The 25240-nt window shown below is 37.1% G+C and overlaps 1 protein-coding gene and 1 pseudogene across 1 annotated transcript; both read right to left on the bottom strand.

Moving 5' to 3' along the window:
* Positions 1–1035: 1035 nt before the first annotated feature.
* Positions 1036–15768, bottom strand: LOC134802602 (cytochrome P450 6B2-like; annotated as a pseudogene).
* A 6512-nt stretch (positions 15769–22280) lies between these two features.
* LOC134802745 (gastrula zinc finger protein XlCGF57.1-like) lies at positions 22281–24841 on the bottom strand. Its single transcript, XM_063775428.1, has one exon. It carries the CDS (start codon positions 24725–24727, stop codon positions 23108–23110), a length of 1620 nt encoding a protein of 539 aa, XP_063631498.1. The 5' UTR covers positions 24728–24841; the 3' UTR covers positions 22281–23107.
* Between the last annotated feature and the right edge of the window lie 399 nt (positions 24842–25240).

Raw genomic sequence — 25240 nt, 5'->3', positions numbered from 1 at the left:
AACAAATTAAATTAACTTTCATTTTGTATAAGTGGCCATGTCGCTGAGATGCATAGTTTCCGAGATATAATCGAAAAACGGGAAAATGGGACCTTCAAAGCCCCCTCTCTCCCCCCCGCTCCAGGGTTACGGCCGGGGACTTTTGATATGTTCACCTCCTAACTTGTCAAACCGTGTTACGGAGTCAAAAATTGTGTTCCGAGCATTTCCCCCTACAACTTTTGGAGCATTCGTTGCCTGACCTAAGTAGCTTATTGAATTTCTTTAAAAACTTTTCTGTAAAAGGTTGACGGGTGTTGGGTGTTTATATGGTTTCGGTCGATTATTATCATTTGCATTGCCCATGATGACTTACTAGAATTACGAGCACACGAGACACTAATAGTAGTTTGACAAACCTTGGTTTTCAAGAGGTATTTTATATTGACATTTGCTGTCACAAATTTGCTGTCAGATTTAGTCGCAAACCGCACGCAAAGTGCACACAAATGTGTCGACACCTTGTTACGGAAAAGTGTAGACACGGCGACGACACTTTGTTTCGAAACAATTCTAGACACATTGTGTGGACTCTGTTACGACACATCTGACATTTAGTTACCACTTTGTGATTCTGCGACTGGAATGGTTATATGGGCAGTGTCTAGTCAGCGCTATGGAAAATGGCGTCGCTGCTCAGTCGCGCCAACGTTGCGTCGAGCAGCACCCATAGAGTTGATTAAGCGCCGATTCTATAGTCTGTATCTTTAGGTATTTAATAGTAGCTAGTTATAGTAGGGGTAGTTATAACATTTATTGGTTACCCGACCAATTACAAAACCTCCAATTAAAATTAGGTTCAGTGACTGATCCAGATCAGTCACTCAACCTAATTTTAATCTACTTTATTTGATCGTGTAATGTTTTGATTTACCCTCAACTTAAGGAGCCATTTGAGGGTAGATTTTGTATACTTTTATTTAAATACCTGAAGATACAGAGTATAGTGTGGGGTACCCGTTACGGTACTTAAAGCAGTCTTTTACACGGTACACATTAGCTTCTCAAAGTCAGAGCCAGAGGTATGCCCCCCTTGACGCTCTGTACGATGTGAGCGGCGGGGTCGACGAGCGGTTTCACGCGCGTGTTCTTAGATGGCGCCACTGTGAACTTGTGGAGGATCGCCGCAAGCCCCGCCAGCGACTGCATCAGACCAAGGCGCTCACCTGTGGAAGAACGGGCTTTTGATAAGTTTAAAATTACTGATTTAAACTTTCACGTTTTTTACTCAACGGGTTTTAAGACCATTCACGTTCCACATAAAAAAATACATTGTTAAAATTGAGTAATGTACGGAACCTTTAAAACGCGAGTCCGACTCACACTAAACTTGACCGGTTTTTTATATTGTACTTTTGTGCCAGAGACCAGCGGTCAGGCAGGTGCAATTTTACATTCTCATGAGTCATTGGGTATTATTCACAACGCGAGACTTAATCGCGTAAAATTAAGTTTTAAATTTACCTCCAACGTTTCGAGGAAGGCGTTGTCCCCGTGGTCTCGGAGAAGACTGGCTAAAGTAGGCATCAACATCTAGGCGCGCGAGTTAAATTTAAAACTTAATTTTACGCGATTTTTGAGTACCGTCGTTGTGAATAATAATGAAGTTTAAAATTAGTTGAAATAATAGCATTGGGCAGCTTAAAAAATAGATATTTTAACTCAAACTCAGTCGAATATTGGCTGTTAAGATCAACAACGTATCAGAATTGCGATACAGCGAGGAAATGCCGCCAGCATCATTGGTACAATGCTTCAAGGGCCTATTTTAGATTTAAGCTAATAGTTATTAATTTTTTTTAGTAATACCACTGTATATATCCTGTTTGTAAATAAAAGATCAATTTAGTTTGCGCTCAGTCAACAAGCATCGTGTTATGGCTACGTGCAATCAAAACACTTGTCTGCAACTGGTCATTAAATAGATAATATTTAATAAATTACATGAGAACTCAGGCGTTTTGCGAATTATGCAGCCGTTATCAAAATTGCTTGCATAGTATTATATGATCTGTGCTTGCATAGACATAGCATAGACACTGTTGCGAAAAATAAAGTATTAACTACATAAATATTTAACAAAGTAAATTAAAAAAATGCCAAAATAGAAGCTACTTAAATTGTTAAGCAAGGGATGAAAGGCATCTATTTCTGACGAGATATTTTTCACTCCGAGCGCCATTGTCAAACTACTCGTATTAATGGGTGTTTCCACCAGAGTTAAACGCTCTACTTGTCATTTCGAATATGACCAAAGTAAATCACATGTACAGTACCGTAAAATGGGGTGAGTAGGGTCAAAACTGAAATTCAAACCCCGATAACATTTTATTTTTACATATGAAAACTGAATGGTGTATATAATAAGTGTTCCGGACGTTCTCCCCAAAAATAAAATAAAACTCTCCCCGCGAAACCTACTCACCCCGTTTTACGGTACATTACAAAACATGATTAAGTATAAACTTGTAGTAACTACAGCATTTTTATACAACATTCAATAAACAACTGAGATTAAATGATCGAAAGAAGTATTGAATCGGTGGTTCAATATTAAAACGGGAATTATACGACAAACCCATTTTGAAAATTTGAACCGAATTACGAAAAACATAAAATGTGTGTGCTTGGAAACTATAATTCCCAAGGGTCGACGAACGTATTATTACCCGAACGTATCGGTCGGGAAACATATCACTTTCAACTTTCAACCCGCTTCATAGATAAGAGCTACCCCACACTTACCCATACAACCATTTCCAGTCGCCGTTACGACGCGGTGTTGACACATCTTGTGTCGACACCGTCTGTTTCGGTCACAATTCCAGTCGCAGAGTCGTCGCCGTGTCGACACAGTTACCAGAAATGGGGAAGGGTCGACACATGACACAAAGTGACATAAAGTGTGGTCGCCGTGTGCACACATTGTTTCGGGTTTGCGACTACTTTATGCCAATATCATTCGTTCATTCGTTCATTTTGTTCCTGTCAAATGGAAACTGTCAGATGGAAAAATACTTAAATAAAAATAAGTGACATTAATACGCCATCTCTAAAACGGATTACAAGACGTAATTATATATTGTTTGCATTTATATTACAATATGACTTAAATTATTATGGGGAATTAAACTGCTCGAGTGATTTGATAAACTAAGTGTAATATAATCAACGCGCCACCACATTGTTTTAGTTTAGCCGGAAATGAAATTGTTTACTTCTCAGTGCCTGTGTTCATAACTATATTATTTGAAGCATTTTTAGTACTTCGATGCGTATACTATACTTAAATAACAGAAATAACGCTTTACATACTACGAAACTTGTTAATTATGATGTATAAATATGGTTCAAGGCTGAGAAATATTGCAGTCACAAAGTAGTTGCAATGTTTCGACTTTGTGTCGACTCTGTGTTGACACATGACACGCGCTGTCAATAGTACATTATTGTCGAGGCTCGGAAGTAGCTACTTGCAGGCTGAGGATTCGTTTTAAACGGACGACCTTGGGAGTCCGTTTAATTGAATCCGAAGCCAGCAAGTAGCCTTCCAGCCGAGTCATATATAGTGCTTTTCTCAAAAATGGTGCAACAAATATAAATATAATAGGAATATTTTACAGAAGCAACGTTCTTACATATATATTTTCACAGAAAAAAGTAGAAACAATTGAAAAAGTTTGCTTTGCCGCCTTTTTATTTTTTAAATTTTAAAATAGAAGTGTATTTTTCTGCCGAAAATACGCCAAGCTATTTGAGGCAGCTAAATAGTCGCGATACCAACATTATAATAATTATTACTAATCATCTGTTTGGCCGTTTAATGGGCCTGTGCCTTCATTTGATATGGCCATTTAAACTTTTAAAAAGTTTGGAACTCGACAAATAATGGAATTTGTATGCAACATTGCAGTCCCAAAATCGAGACTGCAATGTTTTTAACTTTTTAATTTTTGACTGACCATAAACTCCGCACTTCGCGACCAAATTTTTATACGGCAACGTCGACTTTGCCGTCCATTTTTGAGAAAAAGTAATAACAAAGTTACTGGTATGTTACTGGATTTGCAAAATGGCTCCTTGTGTTGATTTGTTTTCAGATATTCTCAAAGTGTAAAAATACCGTGGTCAGAGATGGGCATTAATCGATTAACTGTTTATTCGACTAATTAATGGAAGAAAAAAAGTTAATTCTCAAATTTTAATCGCGATTAGTTTAGTCGACCTAACATAGATTGAAATTGAATTAATCTGAATATTAATCGAATAAATTATCGATTAAATCTCGATTGAAAGTTGACAGGGGGCCATTTTTGTACGTAAAAATAATAGAAATGTCTTGCATGCAGATGGTAGCAAAACACTTTGTCATAAAAGTCGAGATGAGTGTCGATATATAGGTTTTAGGGAGTGCCGATTTCGAAAATAATGACCATTTTGGAATCCGAAATGGCGGCCATGCACTGTGTCATAAAAGTCGTCATGGATGTCGTTTTATACGTTTTAGGGGGCCCCAATTTTGAAAATGATGACCATTTTGGAATCCAAAATGGCGGCCATGCACTATGCCATAAAAGTTGTCATGGGTGTCGTTTTATAGGTTTTAGGGGGCGCAGATTTCGAAAATGATAACCATTTTGGATTCCAAGATGGCGGCCATGCACTATGTCATAAAAGTCGTCATGGATGTCGTTTTATAGGTTTTAGGGGGCCCCGATTTAGAAAAGATGACCATTTTGAAATCCAAAATGGCGGCCATGCACTATGTCATAAAAGTCGTCATGGGTGTCGTTTTATAGGTTTTGGAGGGCGCAGATTTAGAAAATGATAACCATTTTGGATTCCAAAATGGCGGCCATGCACTATGTCATAAAAGTCGTCATGGGTGTCGTTTTATAGGTTTTAGGGGGCGCAGATTTCGAAAATGATGACCATTTTGGATTCCAAGATGGCGGCCATGCACTATGTCATAAAATTCGTCATGTATGTCGTTTTATAGGTTTTAGGGGGCCCCGCTTTCGAAAATGATGACCATTTTGGAATCCAAAATGGCGGCCATGCACTATGTCATAAAGTCGTCATGGGTGTCGTTTTATAGGTTTTGGGGGGCGCAGATTTCGAAAATGATAACATTTTCAATTTAAAAATGGCGGCAATGCACTATGTCATAAAAGTCGTCATGGATATCGTTTTATAGGTTTTAGGGGGCGCAGATTTCGAAAATGATGACTATTTTGGATTCCAAGATGGCGGCCATGCACTATGTCATAAAAGTCGTCATGGATGTCGTTTTATAGGTTTTAGGGGGCGCAGATTTCGAAAATGATGACTATTTTGGATTCCACTTTTATGACAAAATACGTAGCCGCCATCTTGGATTATAAAATGATCATCGTTTTCGAATTCTGCACTCCCTAAAACCTATAAATCGACATCCGTGACGACGCAAGTTATCTTTATTTTCAGATCTAACAAATTGCTACAGAATACAAAGGACAAAAAAGAAGCGAGGAGGTAATGAAACAAGCAAAAATACAGATGATTCCTCGACGCAATTGGGTGATTCTTAAATTGTGTCCAGATTTTTTTGGCATAAAAGTTTATATTTTTCACATATTACTAAATCTATGGCAAAAGTTATAATATTGCAATGGATTTCATCGCATGTAGGTATAAGTGGCAATGAGACAGCTGATGCATTAGCAAAACAGGCATGCAGCGATGGCATTGAATTTCACTTGAAACATTATATGGGGGCAATAATGACTGTTTACATTTAGTCAAATTAAAGTGTCGCGAATTGTGGAAGGAATATTTCGACGAGAGATCTAGGGACAAAGGTATTTGGTATAAGACAATACAGCCACAACCCTTTAATTCTCCTTGGATTGATAATAGTGTGTTGTGTAGGCAGGATCTAGTTTTATTATTGAGATTGCGCTCTGGACACATTCCATTGAATAAGTTCGCCTACCTCATGCGTAAAGTGAATTCGGAATTATGCACCTTATGTAATCGCGTCGAGGATGTGTATCATATTTTAATGGAGTGTGTCCGAAATGAGCGACTTAGAAGACAGATATTTCATGACAATGACAGTTCCATTGGGTTATGTAATACCTACCTTTCGAACCCCATGTCTGAGGTTGTTGAAAAGGTACTAAATATTGTTAAGTGCGGTCTGAGGGACAGAAATGGGTCGTTCTCTCATTTCGTGCAAATCGGTGATATTCTCTCGATTTGTAATTTTTCTTTTAAATGGTAAACTTTTGGGTTTCGTCAATGTGTGGATTCATTTATTAACACTTTTCTGCTAAAGGCACCTTTGTAACCTTATTACTTTTCATTTTATAAGGCTACTGGTAATGAACTACGCGCTGGTAATGAAATCGGCCGAGATGGTAATTTTATCAGTGAATGGTAATGAAAAAAACTTATGAAATCGGACATAAAAAACTTTATTTCAAGAAAATTAACACTAATTAAAATCAACAATATTAAAAACATGTGTCTTAAGCACTGCGCAGATGATCAAACCGACTTGACATACACTTGGGGTTTACAATCCCGACTTATAATGTTCATGCTAGATGGTACATTGACCATTTACTTATCATTATAAGTCGGGATTGTCAACCCCAAGTGTTTGTCAAATCGGTTTGATCATCTGCGCACCACATCCCATAAGACATAGTTTTCAAATTTTCAAAAATTAGCATAGAAAAAACATACACATTTATAGACGGGTCTATCGCGATTTATTTTATTACCTTTATTTACCGACGTTTCGATTCAAGTTTCACTGGTCATGGTCGCGGCTAACTGATGTCCCAGCAAAATGTCAAAACAGAGATTTGTGCAACTAAGTTTGGGGTCAACAAACAATACAATAATTAACATTATGTGTAGTGGGTGGTTTGAAAATTTGATGTCTAAACTTTTTCATACACTTTTCGTCGTGTAGTTGCACAAATCTCTGTTTTGACATTTTGCTGGTAATAAAATAAATTCACGATAGACCCTATAAATATGAGTTAATATATACAAAATAGTTTTACAAAACTATGTAACAAATGTAATCATGAAAAGTTGTCATAAAACGTCTTCAAAGAAGGGTTTATTGTATAGAGGATAGTGGACGATGTACGAAAAACCGAATTACAACATTACGAAACACAAAAAATGTCCTCTCTTAATATCAATATTGTAGAAAATAGTTTTAAGTGGATAAATATTAACCATAGCTAAATAAATGTCTAAAATTGTGTAAAAACTCTTTTTAAAATGTTAATATTCTAAACCTCTTAAGAACCAAAATTATTTTGTAGTAACCGACCATTGTGTTACATAGTTCTATACAACTTTTTCCATTATAAGATTAAAATAACAAATATTTTTTTTTATTTAGAAACTACACAAAGTATTAATCAGTCTTTGATCAGTTTGTTATTTTAAACTGTTACATAATTATCATCTCTTGCATATCAATTATTTTAATGGCAAGTTTTGCAAATATTTACCTAAATTATAGATCAGAAAAATACTTAAAACAATACTACCTACGTCGATTAATGTTTGATATTTGGAAAATACACAATATACTTGCATAAAACTATGAAATATTGAAAAGATAGCATAAAAAGTCTCCTAAAGAAAAATATATACTTCTAAATAAGAAGTATTTTGTTACAGCCGATCTTTGTTGGTTATTTAATAGTTTTATACAACACTTTCTCTTAAGATTAAGTAACAAACATAATTATTGTTTTATTCAGAAACTATACTAAGTTTGAATCAGTCTTTTATCAGTCTATTTTAAATCGTTACATTAGCTAAAAAGCTGAGTTTAAGCAACTTATTACGCAATTACGATTAAATGACTCGTAAATCAATTAATTCAAAAATGTTTAAAATGCTTCGTAGTGTCCGATAAGGTTAACCACATAGGTACTTAAAAAGAGTATATTATAACAATCTGACAAGTAGGTTTGTCAGATTTGTTATAATATACTCTTTCTTAAGATTAATATTTATCAGACGAACCCCACACATTCAAAACTTATGTATCACAGAAGTACTCAACACATAACCCAAGTAGAGGTAACAGAGCGGCAAGTTTATGTCATTCTACTGCGCTCGAGTAAATCCAAAAACTCCCCGGTTGGGCTCCCCTATTATCACATACAGTTTTAAATGTTTATAACAACGTAATATTTATTATAACTAAGCCTCTTTCCATAAAATGCACTGCCTCGTATATTATTAGCATTACCTTCTTAAGTCGTTCATTACCTTCCCCAGTAAAATTGGAAGGAAAAGAAGTGAATGAAACCGATATGAATGAAGTTTTGGAAGTTTTTGTCGCCTACATCAGTTGGCATCAGACCTTAATTTTGCAGAATAAACCATCTGAAAGGCAACACAAAAACACTTCATTACGTATAATTATAATAATGTACACTTGGTACTTACTGTATAAATCACGCGATGGCGATGAAGACTGACGAGAACCACACTCCTTCCCGACACGAAAGATCGTATATATTTTCGCTAACAGCGACATACGAGCGTCCGCTACGAGAGCACTCGACCAACTGACTGACGAACATGGTATAATAATATACTCCGCCTGGTACTCCATTCCGAGATTCGCGTATGACCTAACTGACACGCGCCTACGTCATCATGCTGTTTACAGGTTCTCAAACTTTGAAATGTGGGAGAATTTTAACCAACGGTGAAAATTATTTTAACGGCATTAATTTTAAGTTATTCATGTAGAAACATAGTAAAATAAAACAAATCTAATGTATTAAATTAAACTTTATTTATCTATACAAGACAAACGTTTAAAAAACTAATTCACAGTTACACATTAATGACCTAGCTTACGACGTGAAAAGTTTGGAAAACACTGCGACTGCTGACACTGAGCGAGAAGGAAATAACAATTAACACGCGTTCGACAAGGATGACGGTCAGGGCATGAAGTTATCTAGATCCGAATTGTCAAATGTCCACAGCGCTATCCTGTGTTGCCAGTAGTATAAACAGAATTACCCGAAAGTCTGAAATTTCTTTCGTGAATCGGAAGATATTGCTAACGAGTAATTAAAAATGACGTGTTATTGTAAAATTTAACCTAAAATACATATAAATGAAAATTATAAAATTATAAAGAAATATTTTAACTTATTAACCATAGGTATAATGTACCCATGTAACATGTTATGTTGAAATAAAGTGGCAATGTTATTGTGACGTAATCGCGTGTCACTCTGGGAATGGAAGACCATGTTTTATTAGACCATGACTGACGAACAATGTGTTGCATCGGCGGTAGGCGCTATATACCCTTGCTATACAGCAAAATATAGCTAATCCATTTCTCGCGTCGGTAATGAAGAAATTACTTGAACCATCACTTATAAGGCTGTATAGTTTTTATTATTAATTTCTAGCTTTTAATATTATACGATTTAAAACATAACTAAATTAGTCATTTATTGAACAAACAACGAGTTTCCTATTTTTAGTATCTTAAGGTTAAAATGTAGGTCAAAGTTATACCTTGACGCGTTACATGTAGAGATGAATGAAAAAATTGGGTGTTAATTGTACATATAAAGAAAATACCTACCTTTTTAGAATTGTTAATTGGAGAGACATATTCTTTAGGCCCTATGTTACAACCTTGCATTAACAGATATTCGAAAACGCCACCACATTTTTGGTAAATTTCCTAAAACACCGATTTGCACGAAATGCGAGAACGACCCAAATGTGTGATGTAATTAAACTAGATGTAGCTATTTACTTTCTTATTAAGTCTGTTTTTTATGGGGTGACATATTCGTTCAATCGAAAAAGCCCCTTAATAAAGAAAAAAAAAAAAGTTCCGTGACATTTCGACCTTGTAATTTTTTAAGTAAATGTTTTTGTTTATCTATGAGGATCTCACTAGAATAGTATAATCAAGGTATGTTTATATTTGATGAATGAAATAGTAACGCAAAAAATATATATATACACCCGAAACCCGTCTTACCCCACCCGTCTTATATTCCTGCCGAAGACTTTTATTTTACCTTTTCCTTCTACACAAGTTTGGCCAAGTAATAAGAATTTAGGGCACTCAATTTTATTTTGACTTCTACAACAGTAAAGCTACGAGGCCATGTTTTGGTATCGTTTTCGTATAAATTCGCAGTACCAAATTTAGTTAAGGTATCACATTGACACCATTCCGAAGTAAAAACATATAAACTTAATAAAATACTTTCTTTTAAACTCCTCTTCACGCTTAAACTGCTGAACAGTTTTAATTTAAATTTGGTACACATATATTTTGAGTCCCGAGACAGGATATAATAAGTTACCTCAAAAATCACCCTTTAAATGTATGAAATGAGGTGTAGGGGGGAATTCAGAATTGACTTCTTGAAGTTAATACTGTTTAAGTTTAGGTTTGAAGTCATGTTTTTTCATCATTTTTAACTAAATCAAAGATGTAGACCATCCCAAATTTCATATAAATCGGTTCAGCGGTTATTGATTTCCCGTACAAATTTCCACGCCACTTTTCACACCTTCAAAAGATGATTTTGGTTATAAGATCTATCCTATGTCCTGTTCCGGGACGTAAACTATTTCTATACCAAATTTCAACGAAATCGGTTCAGCGGTTAAGCGTCAAGAAGAGTTTCAAAAAAACCGGGCAAGTGCGAGTCGGACTCGCGTATTAAGGGTTCCGTACATTAAGTCCGACTCGCGCTTGACTGCACATTTCTAATAGGTTTTCCTGTCATCTATAGGTAAAGAACTATTTTGTGTATTCAGACGGACATACATACAGACGCACGAGTGATCCTATAAGGGTTCCGTTTTTTCCTTTTGAGGTACGGAACCCTAAAAAGATTTATTTTTATTTTGTGGAATGGTGTCAATGTGATATCTTAAATGGATTCAGCACCCCAGATTTATACGAAAACGATACCAAACACGGCCTAGCACCTTCACTGATATAGATATATCAAGATAAAATTGAGAGCCCTAAATAAACTTTCAAGAGCGGATATCTCAAAAACTATTCAACATATCCAAAAAATTGACGGAATAAACTTGTAACAAATTAAATTAACTTTCATTTTGTATAAGTGGCCATGTCGCTGAGATGCATAGTTTCCGAGATATAATCGAAAAACGGGAAAATGGGACCTTCAAAGCCCCCTCTCTCCCCCCCGCTCAAGGGCTACGGCCGGGGACTTTTGATATGTTCACCTCCTAACTTGTCAAACCGAGTTACGGAGTCAAAAATTGTGTTCCAAGCATTTCCCTCTACAACTTTTGGAGCATTCGTTGCCTGACCTAAGTAGCTTATTGAATTTCTTTAAAAACTTTTCTGTAAAAGGTTGACGGGTGTCGGGTGTTTATATGGTTTCGGTCGATTATTATCATTTGCATTGCCCATGATGACTTACTAGAATTACGAGCACACGAGACACTAATAGTAGTTTGACAAACCTTGGTTTTCAAGAGGTATTTTATATTGACATTTGCTGTCACAAATTTGCTGTCAGATTTAGTCGCAAACCGCACGCAAAGTGCACACAAATGTGTCGACACCTTGTTACGGAAAAGTGTAGACACGGCGACGACACTTTGTTTCGAAACAATTCTAGACACATTGTGTGGACTCTGTTACGACACATCTGACATTTAGTTACCACTTTGTGATTCTGCGACTGGAATGGTTATATGGGTAGCGTCTTCCGAGCGTCGGCGTGTAGTCAATTCTTATGGCCGCTGCTCGATGCAACGTTGGCGCAACTGAGCAGCGACGCCATTTCCTATAGTACTGACTAGACGCCGCGACGATCAAAAGACGCTAGTGAGGGTGACCCTAAACAATGACAAATGAAAAATATTTAGCTTACCAATACAAGCTCTGGCTCCATCTCCGAACGGCAGATACGTGTTCTTCTGAATCTCCTGAAGATACTCTGCATCAAACCTCTCCGGTATAAACTTCTGAGGGTCTTTAAATAGCTAGTTTGTTAGTGCACGACACCTTGCACTTTGTGACTATGCGCTGAAACTTGGCACAGTTGATTCTTAGCTGGTCATGAGCAGATACAGACCGGGAGACCTCGAGAGCCACGTCTCATTTAGTGGGGGGGAGGGGGGGAAGTTCGACGCCGCCGCGCTTCACTTGGAGCAACATTTCTCTAAAACTATACCTATTAGGGAATGTAATATATCATTTTCGGATAAATTAAGGATGAGGAATCTAGTTTTGGAACAAAAACAATGCACTTTCTAACAAAAAAAAAGCATAAAGTAGAAAAGACTAAAAAACGTATTTTTGATTTTTTAATAATTACCAATTTTTTTTTAAAGTATAGCAGGAATCTGAAAACAAAAAATACAGTCGTAAAGCTACACTTATTACGTTTAAGAAAATATGTAGTTTAATATACAAAACTGTTGATAAATGGGAGATAAAAAATAATATTAAGCGTGGGCAAGAGTGATCTCAATACAAAATATTATGAATGTGGGAAAGTTACTTATAATTTGTTCTACAATCGTTTATTTTTTAATAATTTCGTAAATAACTCGTAAACGGTAGCCCACAGCAAAAAAATATCTTTTACGTAAATAATCTGTTTAAGATTTCTTATAAAATAAGTGCTCCTTTTTTTCGCTAAGGTCAATATTAAAAAAAATATTGAAGGGAGAAAATAAATACTAAGGTCCTCTTTTTTAGTCATTCGTAAATAACTCGTAAAGGATGTCCAATAGCAAAAAATATTTTAACACAAGAATAATTAGCATAAAATTTCCTACAAAAAAGGTTATTCAAACTTTTTCGCTAGGATCAATATTTAAAAAGGGGACCTTAGAATTTATTTTCTCTCTTTAATATCGTTTTTAATATTGATCCTAGCGAAAAAGTTCGAATGACCTTTTTTGTAGGAAATTTTATGTAAATTATTCATGTACTAAAAATTGTTTTGCTATTGGCCTTCGTTTACGAGTTATTTACGAATGACTAAAAAAGGGGACCTAAGTATTTATTTTCTCCCTTCAATATTTTTTTAAATATTGATGGTACCGAAAAACAGTAGTACTTATTTTATAAGAAATCTGAAACAGATTATTTACGTAAAAGATATTTTTTTGCTGTGGGCTACCGTTTACGAGTTATTTACGAAAAACAAGAAAAATAAACGATTGTAGAACAAATTATAAGTAACTTTCCCACATTCATCATATTTTGTATTGAGATCACTCTGACCCACGCTTAATATTATTTTTTATCTCCCATTTATCAACAGTTTTGTATATTAAACTATATATTTTCTTAAACGTAATAAGTGTAGCTTTACGACTGTATTTTTTGTTTTCAGATTCCTGCTATACTTTAAAAAAAAAATGGTAATTATGAAAAAATCAAAAATACGTTTTTTAGTCTTTTCTACTTTATGCTTTTTTTTGTTAGAAAGTGCATTGTTTTTGTTCCAAAACTAGATTCCTCATCCTTAATTTATCCGAAAATGATATATTACATTCCCTAATAGGTATAGTTTTAGAGAAATGTTGCTCCAAGTGAAGCGCGGCGGCGTCGAACTTCCCCCCCTCCCCCCCACTAAATGAGACGTGGCTCTCGAGGTCTCCCGGTCTGTATCTGCTCAAGACCAGCTAAGAATCAACTGTGCCAAGTTTCAGCGCATAGTCTCAAAGTGCAAGGTCCCCATACAACGGTGTGCAGTAACAAAGCAGCTAAAAGTACTTTGGGTCTGTCTGGATGGCTTGCAACGGTATAGCAATGTTTACCCCTTCACCGATAGTGACATCTGTGCCGGGAAATTGGTAACTATCCGCGCACTGTCTTACAAGAAAGCCCAGCGAAGGGAACAGCCGCATACCTTCTCTGTAATTTGGAAAATTAATAAACAATTATTGTAATAAACACTTTCATCTGCAAATTAGACAAGATACAATTGATATTAGTACTGTAAAAATGTGCCTACTGCCATAGAATAAATAATAGTACTAGGTACAGAAGACTCACTCTCTAACAAAACGCGTCTGTTACGATCAGGACAGATATGGCCGCTAGGTGGCGACAGCGCCACGCGCGGCTTATGGCTAGCTACCAAAATTGGTGGAACGGATGTACTTTTAGCTATCTGTATTAAAGCGACGAAATCGCGGAGTGAGACACGCCTGCTACTGCACGCAACAGTTTTATATGTGGAAAACTATATCCCAACCTCATTTAAGTGTTACAATATGATAATAGTGATGGTCTACCTACTTTAAATTGGCATGTAGGTATATATGCACATATACCCCGGCACGTACCAATGAGTTTTTCGGAACTTATGTACTTACCTACGAATTGTCATATGATGATATTTACCTGTTGCTTTTCGGTGAAGGAAAACATCGTGAGGAAACCGGACTATTATATAATCCCAATAAGGCCTAGTTTCCCCTCTGGGTTCGAAGGTCAGATGGCAGTCGCTTTCGGAAAAACTAGTGTCTACATCAAATCATGGGTTTAGTTGTCAAGCAGACCCCAGGCTCCCATGAGCCGTGGCAAAATGCCGGGATAACGCAAGGAATATATATGTTATTGGCAGGTAGAATTACTTACTTGAAACACATGTGCAAATATTGCATCTCTTTAACGGCATCGTAGCAAAGTTTCCCGCCGTATCTGGTAAGTACCTCATCGATCTCCTGCTGGCACTTGGCCTGCTGGTCAGGGTGCAGGGCGAGCTGGTGCAGCGTGTAGCTGGTCGCGGACGAGGAGGTCTCGAACCCCGCCGCGAAGAACACGAACACCTGCGCAGCCATCAGCAGCTCATCCATCTCCAACTCTACAATATGTGGTGTTCCATCTGGGTTCCTCTTCTCTACAGACTCCCCCACAATCTTACCCTTCTGCTTCAATTCTAGAAGCAAGTCAATAAAATCATTCCTCCCTGAAGGTTTATAGTTTCTCTGCTCCATGATACCTTTGACTAAAGCTACTGTATTCTTTTCAATTTCTGGCGCTAAATATTCGAAGTTCTTAAACGGTTCCGTAGCAACTTCCTTTAAAAACAACATTAATCCGTCTCTGATTGTGAACGTGAAGATGCGTTTGCCTAGCTTTCTGAAAGTTGAGGTTTCGTCGGAGATGGAGTCGGTGTCTAAGCCGAAGCCGCAGGCGCCGATGAAGTCGGTGGTGTAGCGCGCCATGAGGTCGCGCACGTCCACCTCCGCGCCGCGCTCCGCGGCGGCGGCGGCGGTGCGCTGCAGCCGCTGGGTCCTCTCCACGATCAGAGGGAACATCGCCTTCAGCTTGCCGGACGTGAAGGCGGGCGTCATCCTCTGCCGCAGCAGCTTCCACAGATCACCATCAGCGAAAAACAGGTTCTTCATCATCGGCTCTCTCACTGTCTTGTGAGCGATCAATCCTCTCGGGTAGAACTTATTAAAGTCTGTTATTAGGACATTATTGATTAACTCCGGGTCTCGGATTAGAAGTACTTTTTTATTCGCAAAATAATATCCGACCAGTTTTTCTCCAGGGTATCTTCTGTACAACTCTGTTAGGTACTCAGTCAAGCTTTGTTTTTGAAGAAAAAAGCGCAATGTGCTGCCCACAAAAGGCAGTGGCTTGTCATATTTCACGCCTTTCTTTCTCCAATAGTCGAATCCTTGCGTACCGTATATATGTCGTAGTCAGATCGTATAATCCGCCGTATTACATTACGGCTAGCCGTTTTCAAAAACAGGGGCGTTTTGAAATGCGGCGGCTCGACGATTAGCCGGATTGTCATTGCGATACGTTCTTCAATAAGGCGGCCTACGTTTAGCTGCATCGTACTACTATTTTAGATTGTAGAGTGACCAGTTCTTTCGGTCGCCTACGTAACCGGAGTTTGACAATGTTTGCAATTTAATTTATTTTTACCATGGTCCCACCGCACTACATGTGTTTCTTTTCCAAGTCAGTTCCTTCACAACTTAAATAGACGGAGCCCCGCAACCGGGGCTCCTATTTCTGGGCGGTTTGCCCTTCGGGCATCTGAAGCTACCTAACGAACCTAACCTACTTACCTACCTACGCTTTTTTCCCCAAAGTGTAATGTTTTCACGGACGTCTCACTAATCAATAGGTAGGTAGGTTAGGTTCGTTAGGTAGCTTCAGATGCCCGAAGGGCAAACCGCTCAGAAATAGGAGCCCCGCGAAGCGGGGCTCCGTCTAGTTAAGTTGCGATGGAAATGTTTTTTGAAAAGAAACAGTCCGACGAACTCCAGATTTGATAGACACCCCAGCGTTTGTCAGGCAGCGCCACGGGTGTTAAAAATGGGAACTATAAACTGTCAAAGCGGCGGCTAATGACTCGCTGTATTACATTACGGCTAGCCGTCTTGAAGAACGTATGGCGCCGAATACATTCCGGCGGATTCTCATTCAGCCGCATTCAATCCGGCTAATCGTTAAACCGCCGCATTTCAAAACGCCCCTGTTTTTGAAAACGGCTAGCCGTAATGTAATACGGCGGATTATACGATCCGACTGCGACATATATAAAAGGACCAAATTAGCACTACTATAAATATATAAACGAACATCTTCACGCCAAATAGCTCGCTTTAAAACTGCTTGTAGATTATTCTTTACTTCTGCTTATTCTGAACAATACAGGGTGACCACTCTTTACTATAACCAAAATTCCCTGACTTTTCCCGGTTTTCCAGGCGTTTTTTCAAGTTTTTCCCTGACCATAATCTTAAATGTAATAAATATAAAATATATAATTGGAATACATTTTTGAGTTTTTGCAGAATTATCTGATAGCAAATTACAATTTATCAATACAATGAAATAATACAAAAACGGAAATAATAAGAAGTACCTAGTATCTGAATAGCTCAGTTGGTAAGAGCGAAAGCATAGTTAGACGGAAGTCGTGGGTTCACATCCTACGTCAGGCGACGTTTTTGTACTGTTTCATTGTATTTATAAATTGTAATTTGCTATCACAGTTCATACAATTACCCAATAATTTATTTATTTTTGTTGAAAGCTGTACAGGAAAAACCAATTGAAACAGTACAGAGGACTACTGAATTTATTGGATATTAAATGTATCATATAATATAATCCAGCGAGAAATACTAAAGGGAACACTTTATACCGACCTTAATCGTATTAGTAAGTACTAGACTTCAACGTTTTGCGTATTATGGTACCAAAGCGACGAATTGAGAAACCTAATCTTTTGAAGTCGGTTAAAAATCTTTAGTGTCCGACCGAAACATGTTTTTTTGTCGAAACCGAAAATTTTGTAGACTTGTTAAAATCGTGGAAAAAATGACATAAAACCGCTTTTATACACAAATTAAGGGGCTTTCAACACCCAATGTCCTTGCAATTGATGTTACTTAATACTTAAGCAGTTTATTAAGAAAAACTATTTGTTTTAATAAAGCAAAATAAATAAGAAATTAAAATTCATTATATATTAAAGACCGTGGTCGTACTCGATACATGATTGAACGAATAGCCCGATAAAAAATAATAGGGAGTACTTATTACTGCAATGTTTTGCCGCCAGAGTGCAGCACTAGTGCACAACTGCACATACTAAACCATAAGCGTAACTTATACATACAAGGCCTTAAACAATTTTTTGATATAAAATAATAACAAAATCTATTGCAACTTGGTAATCTGTTTTTCCAATAACGCTTCTTTGGCAGCTCCTTCGAGAATTTTTCGCCTTTTTGTTTCTAGTTCTCTGACCATTTCCGCAGTTTTTCTTTTTTCTGCTCTGATTTTCGCCTCTGGACTTAAATCTTCCATCCTTTTGTGTAGCTGCTCCGTGTACAAGGAGTGAGCATTACGAGCCGCGTGGATCATTTTTTTTTAAATATTTATTTTGTCTATACTGCCGTGGTAGGATATAGCGTTACCTATTATTAACCTATTTAGCGTCAGACTTACGACCCCAATATCATAGAAAACCGCAAATCGATGTACAGGTTAGCCGTTTGGCACACGCACGCATACTAGAGGTAAAAATAAAATTTTTGACCCGCAGTTCCTAAAAAAATTTGCTGAGTCATTGTTTTTTTTATGGGATAAAAAAAAATTTTAGAAACAGATACGATATGGCTTATTATTTTTTTGTACAATATACCACTGATACGTGATATCGATATCCTCATATCTAACCCCAAAAAACCAATTTTAAAAATAATTTCATTTAGTTTTGTTTTTAATTTTTCATTATTACAGTGACACAGTACTACTTCAGTACCTATTTTACGAGACTTATGGAACTGTAGTAAAGAGGTATTTCCCGTTGCATATATGGATATTACGTATCATTTTATGATTAATATGCACCGTATCTGCAGTACAGTTCCATTAAGTTTCGTAAAATAGGTACTGAAGTAGGACTGTATTCACTTAGTATTATTGAAAAATTAAAAAAAAAACTAAATGAAATTATTTTCAAAATTGCTTTATTAGGGTTAGATGTGAGGATATCACGTATCATTTGTGGTATATTATACAAATAAAAAATCAGCCATATCGTATCTGGAGAAGCTCAAACTTGGTATGTTTTGAAAATTATTTTTGTTTTAATCATAAAAAAATGGCTGAAATGTTATGATGTGGTATAGTTTTAGAATCGCATCAAAAAGCTCTTTCATATGATACCACACACAATAAGTTTCTGAAAAAAAAATATTTTCTTTCCCATACAAAAAAACAATGACTCAGCACTCCCCTCCTAAGGGAAATATTTTTAGGAACTGCGGGTCAAAAATTTTTTTTTGACCTCTAGTAGGTATGCGTGTGCCAAACGGCTTATCTGTACATCGTTTGCGGGTTTTTAAAGTGAACAGGTTAGCACATTCACTGCCCCCGACGCAAATGTGCGTCCACCGTAGGGCTTCCAATACCGGGATCCCGGGATCCCGAAATACCGGGATCCCGTCTGATTTAACGCATTTTTCAATACCGGTATTTTTTAATGCAATACCGGGATCCCGGTATTTTCAAAACAAGGAAAATGTGCCGATTATAACGGTTAAAATCCATTAAAATGATTAAATTCGGCTGTATCAAGAAGATTACTAGCCCATTTAATTAAAGAAGATCATTTAATTGAAACAAGATCAGTGCATATGCGTTAGATAAATATTTGGTGATGAATTCTGATGTTCAGGATATGATATTAATATAATAACTCTTAAAATTATACTAGTAAGTAAATACCGTATAGTTAATTATGGGGACATTTACTTAGCTGTTTTTTTTGTATTATATTTTTATTTCAAAATTACACATGTCTTTAATTAGTGCTTTCTTCTAGCTGAGCTTATTCTTCTAGCTGTCTTCGTCATTTCGCTTGCATCAGAAATTGAAGGGATTCCAAAACGTGGGGTGAAAAATCGTTTTTATGTAAAAATGAAAATTCACCACATTTATTCCGCAGCTGCTCAATTGAGCAATCATGAAGAGGACACTTAGATAACATGTTTTGGCAGCTTATTAACCTTTTGTTACTTTAAATCGTACCAAAGAGTCGGTGAAATAGTCTCAAATTCAGCTCGATAGGCTTGTCCGGACTATATTTGCTATACAGTATTAAAAGCATCATAAAGTCCCTAAAAAAAAAAAATGTCAAACCTTCTTAAATCAGATATAGCTTAAAAATACCCTCAGATATTTTACTCTAAGAACATAGCGCGCATAAGTTGTTCGCAGAAATCGCGAAGCGTCTGGTTGACGTAACTGGTGACCGAAGAGCTGGCGGCTACCTCGCACAACGTATCAGCATTGCGATACAGCGAGGAAATGCCGCCAGCATCCTTGGTACAATGCCTCAAGGGCCTATTTTAGATTTAAGCTAGTTATTAATTTCGTTTAGTAGTACCACTGTATATATATTGTATGTAAATAAATGTTTTCAATATTAGAACATAGTAATACAAAATAATACACATACCAACAGTTAGACCAGGTTTTATCTGTCCCTATAATTAACGATACGGTCTTTAAAAAAAATTAAGCAAGGAATGGCAAACGAATTTTTGGTGGCAAATTTGAATATAGTTGGCTGGTTTATTAGGTTGAACTAAAAATGTAACTGGTGAAGTCAACAAGGCGGATAAATTGATTAGCAACCTGGAGGGTGAAATGATTATTATTGCAGTCGGCGATTATTGTTTAATATCCTCAGCTAAGGACATACATATCCGGTGTTACAGTGAGCCTTTTTTAAATAAACCTCAAACATTTTAAGCAATTCATAATCAATACCGGGATCCCGGTATTGATGAAGACAGTTTCGGTATTAATACCGGTATTGCAAGAGGTCCGGTATTTGGAAGCCCTAGTCCACCGTCATACAAGTTTGTTCCTAGGCCACGCCCCCTGGCAGTGAATGCGTTAGACTAATTATAGTAGATATAATATAATGTTTGCAGATGGTAAAATTAATATTTTTTTATTATTTTATTATGTACTTATATTATGTACATACAAAGACAATTTTTATTCCCTGACCTCCATTAAATTTCCCTGACAATTCCCTGACTTTTCCATGACTAGCGAAATTCCCTGACTTTTCCCGGTTTTCCCGGTTTTCCAGAAAGTGGCCACCCTGCAATAATGATGTTCGCAAAACACTGATTTAAACTTTCACGATTATTAAACATTATCAAACTGCACTCGGGACTTAATCGCGTATTTAAGTTTTAAAATTTACCTCCGACGTTTCGAGGACGGCGTTGTCCCCGTGGTCTCGGAGAAGACTCGGAACGTCGGAGGTAAATTTTAAAACTTAAATAAGTAGCAGTTTGATAATAATGATGTTATCATTCAAAATTTATAAGCTTTTTATCTTTTGATAATGCTAATCGATTATTATTATTCTTAATCAATTACTCAACTAATTAATATCAGAAGAGTGATAAAAAAATTCGGACAAAGTTCAGTACCTACTGCCAAAATATAAATTATCTACAGAGCGAAGTGAGGTCAGGGTCAGGGTCTACTTGGGGTGCATTTTTATGTTGGGGTTTTTAGTAAGTAAACTTTAACCTTTTCGACGCCGTGTCAAACACAAAAGCTGTCACTGGGACGCCACGTCACCCAAGGGTCAAAACTGAAATTGAACTTTATGCATATGCACGTGGTCTGTGACCGATTAATCAGTCAGTTGGCGTTAAACCTGCGGTGCGGATATATCGGTCATTGGCGTCCAAAAGGTTAACTATATCGACAGGTGACAACCAAAACTCACTAATTACTAAAAAATAATTAAACGAAAATCAAACCTTATTCATGTATAAATATGGTTCACAGTGGCTATTAACTTGTGGTAATAACTAATAGTGAGTCCATAGTCTAATAAAACATGGTCTTCCATTCCCAGAGTGACACGGGCCTACGTCACAACAACATGGCCGCTATATATAGCGCTATCGCATATTACCATATAGCGCTGTCGCATGATGACGTAGGCCCGTGTCAGTTAGGTGACCTAGAAAAGACGGGAATGGAGTACCAGGCGGAGTATATTATTATACCATGAGTGAGTCTTGGTTGTCACCTGACGAATTATCAGGGCGTTAGAGTGCGTGTTCAGATATTGTGAACACCTTGGCAGCTCCGATATATTTATCTGATGGCGACTATACCTATACAAGATAAGAAATAAATAAAGTAAATATACCTCATTGCACCACAAAAGAAAACAAATGGAAAATAGATTAACAATGTAAACAAGGTCGCAACAGGCGGTATTATCACTGTAAGCGATCTCTTTCAGACAACCTTTGGGTAAAAGGATATAAGGAACAAAAAGCTTTGGTAGAGCACGAATAATAAAATTACACATACATGTAAAACTTATACTAATGCGTCCAAATAGTAAAATACTAATATATTAGTTCAAGCCAATTTAGGCCTATTTACTACCATTTAAGGTTCAATGTTAAAGGCTTCATTTATAATCAGATTTGAAAAAAAAAGTTCAATGTTCATTAATGTCTGTCTGTGATGTGACACCGTAGTTTTTAAACGGGTGAACCGATTTGAATGTAGTTTTTGTAATTGATCGCAACTTTTCTGTGGTTCTCAGATGATCAAAATCGGTTCATCCGTTTCATTGCGATGGGGTTTTAAAAATATATAAATGAAACAAAATCATTGTGGTATTAAAAATATTGCTTTATTTTTCTACTTTACAGTGTTGCGTATAATAAATACTAACATATTATTTACAGTTTAATTCTAATTGAATTTGAATTGTACAAATTCTATAATAGGTACGGTCAGCATCAAATATATACAGTCAAACCCATAGTGATCAAATATATTGCAATGCAGGACACCTATGTTATCATAGGAATAAGGGACACCCCACGCAAGCGTCTTTTGAGCGTCGCCGTGTAGTTAACTCTGTGGCTGCTGCTCGACGCAACGTTGGAGCAACTGCGCAGTGACGCCATTTTCCATAGCGCTGTCTACACCGACGCGTTTGCGAAATATTTGTCTACATAGTGCATAATTATTTTCCTTCGTATTTTCACGGAAACGTGCGTACGTGTCTTGCTATTACAGTCTCGGTACAAAAAGTACTGAGGTTGATTGAAGTAGCATGACAAATACGAGCGTTTCCGAGAAAATACGATGGAAAACAATTATGCACTACATCAGTATTTTGGCTGTCACTGTTTGATGTCGACTAAAATATATAACGAAAACATAACGAAACATAATACTAACTCTAGATTCATTTTAATTAAGATTACTTAATCATAATCATAGTCCTCCAATCCATCAATCTAATTTAAGGTGAGGTATGTATCACCTTAAATATAACATTATATTTGACTATACAGTCACCTGCAATAATATGTTACACAACGAAGGCCGAAAAAATATCTGACACAAATCTTATTTGTAGAGCCATAAGAGTGTGTCATATATTTTTGCGGCCTACCACTAGCTTGTATGCTACGATTCTATAGGAAATACTCAAGCTTGCGTTGCTTGAATAGCTTGTATCGTTGCCTGGACTGTGGCGTGCACAGCTTGTATAGTTGCCTGATTATCCATCTCGTCCTTACCAGCATTAAACTTCTTCTTCGATGTGTCAATATTGTGCCTACGTTTCATATGCTTCTTATAATTCGATCCATTTGTAAAGTCTCGTTGACAGAATATACATGTGTACGGCTTGGCTCCCGTATGTTGTCTTAAATGGAGATTCAAGCGAGTCTTGAAGCGGAATTGCTTATTGCAATATTCACACACGTACGGCATCAAATCTGTATGGACTATGGAATGTGATTTCAGATGCCGTTTCACTCGGAAACTTTTTCCACATTGCTCGCAGACAAACGGTTTCGCCCCGGAATGAAGACTGATGTGAGATATTAAATTGCCACGGGCTCGGAAAGCTAACGGACAAAACTCACACTTATGCGGCTTTGAGTCTTCATGTGTATTCATATGAGTGCTAAGCGTACCTTTAGTGAAGAACATTTTGCCACAGATATGACAAGCGAATTCCCTATTCCGTTCCATGTGTACTAGTTTATGTTGCTGCAAATTACTTCTAGATTTAAACTCTTTATGACAATGCTCACATTTCAAATCCGAATCCAGCGTATCCTGTTTCCGATGCTTCTTTTGACTTCTTGAAAAAATTAAGATGTGGTCTTGTAATTGTTCCGGGGTTTCAAAATTGCTTCCGCAGTTAGAACATGTTGTTAAGTACGACTTTCGGTGAGCGTTAGAGACATGTTTTTTAAGGCAGGATGACGATGAAAAGCGCTTGTTGCAATATTCGCAACACCGTCTCAGACTTTTGTTATGAGTTCGGACATGGTTTATAAAGGATCTGTAACTCGTGATTACTTTATCGCAGTCCAAGCATTTGAAAACACAACAACAAGAATGTATTTGCAAGGAGTGGAGTTGCAAGGATTCCATATTCTTACACTGCGCATCACACTGAGCGCAGCGGCACATGTATTCTTCCCAAGTTAGTGACACTCCCAAGTCGTTCAGTCCATAATCACTCTTTTTGCGTTTAGACTTCTTCTTTTTCTCAACCAATGGAGCATCGCTGTCAGTGGAGAAGCCTTCGGTGTCGATTGAATTGTCGTAATGATCATTATCGCTTAGCTGCTCGGACTTAACTTGAAAATCTATTTGAAGGAGCGTACTGGCGTCTACAGTTGTTATATGCTCCAGCTGGTCACTATTTTCTACTTTAACCTCATGTTTTGTCGTCTGAAAGTCGTCCCAATCCTTGTCCACAGGTTTTATAACGGGAACGTTCTCTCGCGATTTCTTCTTTTGAGAATTTGATGCGCTTTGATCGTCAACTGTTTTCTTCACAAAAATGGACGTTAGTTTCACTTGCGCGGTGCGTGCGTTGTGTAGAAACGCCCAGGTTCTCTCTAATAAATCGAAACATGAGAAACAGATTGTAGTTGGAAGGACAGTAGAAGTAATATCTATGTTTATCCATTGCATTTTTGTTAGAACTTTGGAGCTCACGGCGACATCGTCCTCTGCCGTTATTAGCTGTGTTATTGGTGTTGTTTCTGCACAAAGGCGACAGTAAGTATCTATTTGATCCGACATTATTTATAATCAACTAACTTTCATGCACATTTGATAAGATATTAGTTATAAATCCATAGAATTATGCACTAGAGATTGATAAACAACTATGGCAGTGTGACGTACGAATGCAATGGTGTTACCAGTGGAGATTTATTGGTAACACGTTCGAGTAGCTACTTTGAATAGGATAATCATTGAAGTAGAATCATAGAAGATAAGATCGTATAGAAGTGGTATACGCGTGCCTCCGTGAGGGACAAAACATACGCAAATGCGACACTGTGATTGGTCGAATTCATTTGTTGCCCACCATAATCCATACTAATAAAAAGGTGGGGAACAAACAAAAAGTGAGACTGTGACAAGGACAAGCAATAATACCGCTTTCTCTGCTACTCCTACTGAAAGTTCCATAAGTGCATCTCGTTCGGTCGTTTGGCCCCTCCCCCGTTTCATCTCTATATTCTTGTACCTCTATGACAGCCATTCTCTAAGTGTGTTCCGCGGAACCCTAGGGTTCCGCGACACCCC

Source organism: Cydia splendana, chromosome 25, assembly GCF_910591565.1.
Source record: "Cydia splendana chromosome 25, ilCydSple1.2, whole genome shotgun sequence".
NCBI classification, from domain to species: domain Eukaryota; kingdom Metazoa; phylum Arthropoda; class Insecta; order Lepidoptera; family Tortricidae; genus Cydia; species Cydia splendana.
This window is presented reverse-complemented; position numbering and strand designations above follow the sequence as displayed.

What these genes read in the sequence shown, in the direction of transcription:
- LOC134802745 (XM_063775428.1), bottom strand. Translation starts at nt 24,727, where the DNA reads ATGTCGGATCAAATAGATACTTACTGTCGCCTTTGTGCAGAAACAACA.